At 40.7% G+C, this 6258-nt stretch overlaps 1 protein-coding gene across 4 annotated transcripts in view; it reads left to right on the top strand.

The window, feature by feature from the left end:
* The first annotated feature begins 3710 nt into the window (after positions 1–3710).
* MEF2D (myocyte enhancer factor 2D) overlaps positions 3711–6258 on the top strand; it is a 48421-nt gene continuing 45873 nt past the window's right edge. For all 4 annotated transcript variants that reach the window (XM_070730270.1, XM_070730272.1, XM_070730271.1 and 1 more), the window contains exon 1: positions 3711–3843. In XM_070730270.1, coding sequence (XP_070586371.1) covers positions 3790–3843 — 54 coding nt within the window. In that variant the 5' untranslated portion in view covers positions 3711–3789. The remainder of the gene's footprint in view (positions 3844–6258) is intronic.

The raw sequence follows: 6258 nt of genomic DNA, 5'->3' as shown, positions 1-6258 counted from the left end.
GGATTGAGGGGTGGTGATTTCTGACAGTCTCAAAACGGGTGAACAGTGTGGTTGGGCGGTAGGGAAAGCAAGGAGGATGCTTGGCTGCATAGCTAGAGGTATCACAAGCAGGAAGAGGGAGGTTGTGATCCCCTGATGGTGAGACCCCACTTGGAATAATGCTGTGTCCAGTTCTGGAGGCCTCACCTACAAAAAGAGACATGGATGAAATTGAACGGGGTCGAAAGACGGGCGACAAAAACGGTGGAAGAATCACAAACCACGAATTGGTTGTTGGTTGTGGCTCTTTTGTGCCTGCGCAGGGCCAGGTGTGTGCAGTTGGCGCTTCCTGTTGTGCTGCTCTGGGGTTTTAAGTGTTGTGAGTGGAAACCTCTCATCCATTTCCCTCCCTTCCTTCCTGGGGGGGTGAAGGGGGGGGCGCCTCCAACACCCCCCCCCCCACGGCCTCTCGGGAATCAGAGTCCGAAGGGACTTAAGACCTCCACCACGTTCAACCCCTGGTCACATATTCTCTGATTTCTTTTGCTGTTACTATCATGTTGTATTACCCTAATTACTTTTGGGTTTTTTTAATCTAAAAATCTAAAAACCTTGTTTGTTGACCATGCAAATATTATCTATCTATCTATCTATCTATCTATCTAATCTACCTACCTACCTACCTATTATTATTATTATTATTAGATTTGTATGCCGCCCCTCTCCGAAGACTCTATCTATCTATCTATCTATCTATCTATCTATCTATCTATCTATCTATCTATCTATCTATCTATCTATCTATCTCTCTCTATCTATCATCTATCTATCTATCTATCTATCTATCTATCTACGTATCTATCTATCTATCTATCTATCTATCATCTATCTATCTATCTATCATCTATCTATCATCTATCTGTCATCTATCTATCTATCTATCTATCTATCTATCATCTATCTATCATCTATCTGTCATCTATCTATCTATCTATCTAATCTACCTACCTACCTACCTACCTACCTATCTATTATTATTATTATTATTTATTAGATTTGTATGCCGCCCCTCTCCGAAGACTCTATCTATCTATCTATCTATCTATCTATCTATCTATCTATCTATCTATCATCTATCTATCTCTATCTATCTATCTATCTATCTATCTATCTATCATCTATCTATCTATCTATCATCTATCTATCTATCTATCATCTATCTATCTATCTATCTATCTATCTATCTATCTATATCTATCTATCATCTATCTATCTATCTATCATCTATCTATCTATCTATCTATCATCTATCTATCATCTATCTATCTATCTATCTATCTATATCTATCTATCTATCATCTATCTATATCTATCTATCTATCATCTATCTATCTATCTATCATCTATCTATCTATCATCTATCTATCTATCTATCTATCTATCTATCATCTATTTATCTATCTATCTATCTATCTATCTATATCTATCTATCTATCTATCATCTATTTATCTATCTATCTATCTATATCTATCTATCTATCTATCTATCATCTATTTATCTATCTATCTATCTATCTATCATCTATCTATCATCTATCTATCATCTATCTATCTATATCTATCTATCTATCATCTATCTATCTATCTATCTATCATCTATCTATCTATCATCTATCTATCATCTATCTATCTATATCTATCTATCTATCTATCTATCTATCATCTATTTATTTATCTATCTATCTATCTATCTATCTATCTATCATCTATCTATCATCTATCTATCTATATCTATCTATCTATCTATCATCTATCTATCTATCTATCTATCTATCTATCTATCATCTATCTATCATCTATCTATCTATCATCTATCTATCTATCTATCTCTCTATCTAATGTATCCTATCTATCTATCTATCTCTCTATCTCTCTATCTCTCTATCTAATCTACCTACCTACCTACCTATCTATTATTATTATTATTATTATTATTTACTAGATTTGTATGCCGCCCCTCTCCGAAGACTCTATCTATCTATCTATCTATCTATCTATCTATCTATCATCTATCCATCCATCCATCTATCCATCTATCAGACGGTAGGGAAGGCAAGTAGGATGCTTGGCTGCATAGCTAGAGGTATAACAAGCAGGAAGATGGAGATTGTGATCCCGCTGTATAGAGCACTGGTGAGACCCCATTTGGAATAACACTGTGTCCAGTTCTGGAGACCTCACCTACAAAAAGAGATATGGACAAAATTGAAGGGGTCCAAAGACGGGCTACAAGAACGGTGGAAGGTCTTAAACATAAAACTGACCAGGAAAGACTTCATGGACTCCATCTGTAGAGTCTGGAGGACAGAAGGGAAAAGGGGGACATGATCGAAACATTTAAATATGTTAAAGGGTTAAATAAGGTCCAGGAGGGAAGTGTTTTCAATAGGAAAGTGAACCCAAGAACAAGGGGGACACAATCTGGGGTTAGTTGAAGGGAAAGATCCAAAGCAACGTGAGAAAATATGATTTGACTGAAAGAGTAGTAGATGCTTGGAACAAACTTGAACCTATGATTACAACACAGGAGGGAAGTGTTTTTAATAGGAAAGTGAACACAAGAACAAGGGGCCACAATCTGAAGTGAGTTGGGGGAAAGATCAGAAGCCACGTGAGAAAATATGATTTGACCGAAAGAGTCGTAGATGCTTGGAACAAACCTCCACCAGACATGGTTGGTCAATCCACAGGAACGGAATGTAAACACAGGTCCATCCTAAGATAAAACGCAGGAAAGTGCATAAGGGCAGACGAGATGGACCAGGGGGTCCTTTTCTGCCGTCAGTCTTCTAGGTTTCTAAGATTTTATTTTATTATCATTTATTAATTGGACTTATATGCCCCGGGAGGGGGGGGGGGGGGCTTACAACATTTTAATAAAAAAATACAAAAAGTAAAACACTCTAGGCCAATTAGTAGGATAATAACTTTTTAAAAATGTCGGGGGGTGTATTGTGCCCCTGGTGTTTTTCCTGGTGTTTGTTTGTGTGTTTATATACAGAGAGGGGCGGCATACAAATTTAAATAATAATAATAATGATAATAATAATAATGATGATGATAATAATGATGATGGTGGTGGTGATGATGGTGATGATAATAATAATAATAATAATAATAATAATAATAATAATGATGATGATAATATTAATGATGATGATAATAATAATAATGATAATAATAATAATGATAATAATAATAATAATAATAATAATAATAATAACCCGACTGGTGATGAAATACGAAATCCAGCATAGTGATCTCGTTTGCTGTGTTGTACTGACATAATAATGATGATGATAATAATAATAATAATGATAATAATAATAATAATAATAATAATAATAATAATAATAATAATAATACCAGGATCCCCAGCTGGATTTGGAAGACTTCTGAGGGTGGGGGCGTGGGGAGGTCACGCAGCCCCAGAGAGTTTGTCCCTAGAGCCCCCTCCCCACCCCCCCAGCCGTGATTTTAACCCTTTCTCCTCCCTTCTGTTTCTTTCCAGGGCTCCTGCTGTCTTTTTTTTTCATGACTGCCCGTCAGGATTTACACCGAGTGGAATGTCATGAACGGAAGAAATTTTGACCCTTCTGATTTCGCCTTCTTAATTTTTTTGTTTTAATAAAGTTTTTATTTTTGGATGATCACACTTTGAGCCGCTCCCCCCCCCCTCCATTTTTTTTAAAATCTCTTTTTTTTTTTGGAAATAAAAAAAAATTGAGTCGCCTTGAACCTCGTGAGAAGATGGGCAGGAAAAAGATCCAGATCCAGCGGATTACGGACGAAAGGAACCGGCAGGTCAGTTGCACGAAGGGGCTTCGTTGGTCAGTTGTCCATGGGTTCGTGCCTTCTTGCCGGTAGAGCAAAGGGATCCGGTCTGGGGGCCTGAGTCGCCCAGAGGACCATCTTGGGGGGTGGGTGGGGGTGTCTCTGCATTTTAGGACCACCAGGCTCTGGGGTTGAAGAGTCCACCCAGTCTCTGGCCTCCTTTTTTTGATAATTCTGGGTTCCGGCAGCTGCTTTCCAACCCTGACCGTTCTCGCTAAATTCCATTTAAATGGGGTGAAAGGGTTAAAGAAGGTCCAGGAGGGTTTTTAAGTGTTTTTAATGGGAAAGTGAGCCCAATCTGCAGGTCAGTTGGGGGAAAGATCAGAAGCAACGGGAGAAAATATGATTTGACCGAAGGTGTAGTAGATGCTTGGAACAAACTTCCAGCAGACGCAGTTGGTAAATCCACAGCGAATGAATGAAAACCTGCCTGGGATAAACATATAGATCCATTGTAAGATAAAATACAGGAAATAGTATAAGGGCAGACGAGATGGACCATGAGGTCTTTTTCTGCCGTCAGTCTTCTAGGTTTCTAACATGGGAAAATATGATTTCACTGAAAGAGTCGTAGATGTTTGGAACAAACTTCCATGCCTGGGATAAACATAGATCCATCGTAAGATAAAATACAGGAAATAGTATAAGGGCAGACGAGATGGACCATGAGGTCTTTTTCTGCCGTCAGTCTTCTAGGTTTCTAACATGAGAAAATATTATTTCACTGAAAGAGTCGTAGATGCTTGGAACAAACTTCCATGCCTGGGATAAACATAGATCCATTGTAAGATAAAATACAGGAAATGGTATAAGGGCAGATGAGATGGACCAGGAGGTCTTTTTCTGCGGTCAGTCTTCTATGTTTCTATCAATCGTGGCAAGAAAAGTCATAACATTTGCCCCCTACCGCCCGGCGCAGTGGTCAGAAATCTCTTTCAATCCACCTGAAGTGGCCCCAACTGCTGCCTTCCAAAACACCTGGAGACCCCCCCCCCCTTTCAGTGAACTCTGAACTAGATAAGTTAGTGAAGATTGGACTTAATCCCTGGATAGTTCAGTGGATTTGCAGCTGGCTGAAGCGTAGACACCAGAGGGTTGTTGTGAATGGCGAGTATTCTGAGCAGAGACAGGTGACAAGCGGTGTGCCACAAGGGTCAGTTCTGGGTCTTATTCTTTTTAATATGTTTGTGAGTGACATAGGGGAAGGTTTGGTAGGGAAGCTTTGCCTATTTGCCCATGACTCAAAAGTGTGCAATAGGGTTGATATTCCTGGAGGCGTCTGTAATATGGTAAATGATTTAGATTTACTAGATAAATGGTCAAAGCAATGGAAACTGCAGTTGAATGTTTCCAAATGTCAAATAATGCACTTGGGGAAAAGGAATCCTCCATCTGAGTATTGTATTGGCAGTTTTGTGTTAGCAAAAACTTCAGGAGAGAAGGATTGAGGGTGAGTGATTTCTGACAGTCTCAAAATTGGTGTGGTCAGGCGGTAGGGAAAGCGAGTAGAAGGCTTGGCTGCATAGCTAGAGGTATCACAAGCAGGAAGCGGGAGATTGTGATCCCCTTACATAGAGCGCTGGTGAGACCACATTTGGAATAATACTGTGTCCAGTTCTGGAGACCTCACCTACAAAAAGAGATATGGATCAAATTGAAGGGGTCCAAAGATGGGCTACAGGAATGGTGGAAGGTCTTAGGCATAAAACTGACCAGGAAAGACTTCATGGACTCCATCTGTAGAGTCTGGAGGACAGAAGGAAAAGGGGGGACACGATTGAAACATTTAAATACGTTCAAGGGTTAAATAAGGCCCAGGAGGGAAGTGTTTTTAATAGGAAAGTCAACACAAGAAGAAGAGGTCAGTTGGGGGAGAGATCAGAAAGAACAGGAGAAAATATGTTTTGACTGAAAGAGTCGTAGATGCTTGGAACAAACTTCCAGCAGACGTGGTTGGTCAATCCGTAGTGACTGGATGTGATAAGCATAGATCCATCCTGAGATAAAATACAGGAAAGAGTAGAAGGGCAGACTAGAGTGGCTTTGTGGTCTTCGGGCAGCCGTTTGGACTAAGGTGACCTGCTTACTCTTGGGTAGGGAGGGGCCGGGAAGCCCCGGCAAGGTGGCCGCGGATAAAGTCGCTGGGATCCGCTCTGAGCTGGATTATCCGGGCCCTTCCTGGCGATCTGTGGCAGCCAGGGCGTCTCTCTCCTGCCCCCAGAAAGGGAGGGGGGGTCCTCCAGAGCTACCCAATGGGGGGATCCTGGAGAGGGTCAGGGAGCTGAGGCCCCTCCTTTCTCCCGGGGCCTTTTTGGGGGCCCATAACTCAATGCCTGGGGACGGTGAAAACAGCTTCCCCCATCCCCCTGGAGGCCAAAAACGGTA

Source organism: Erythrolamprus reginae (assembly GCF_031021105.1).
Source record: "Erythrolamprus reginae isolate rEryReg1 chromosome 13 unlocalized genomic scaffold, rEryReg1.hap1 SUPER_13_unloc_5, whole genome shotgun sequence".
In the NCBI taxonomy this organism is placed as follows: Eukaryota; Metazoa; Chordata; class Lepidosauria; order Squamata; family Dipsadidae; genus Erythrolamprus; species Erythrolamprus reginae.
This window is presented reverse-complemented; position numbering and strand designations above follow the sequence as displayed.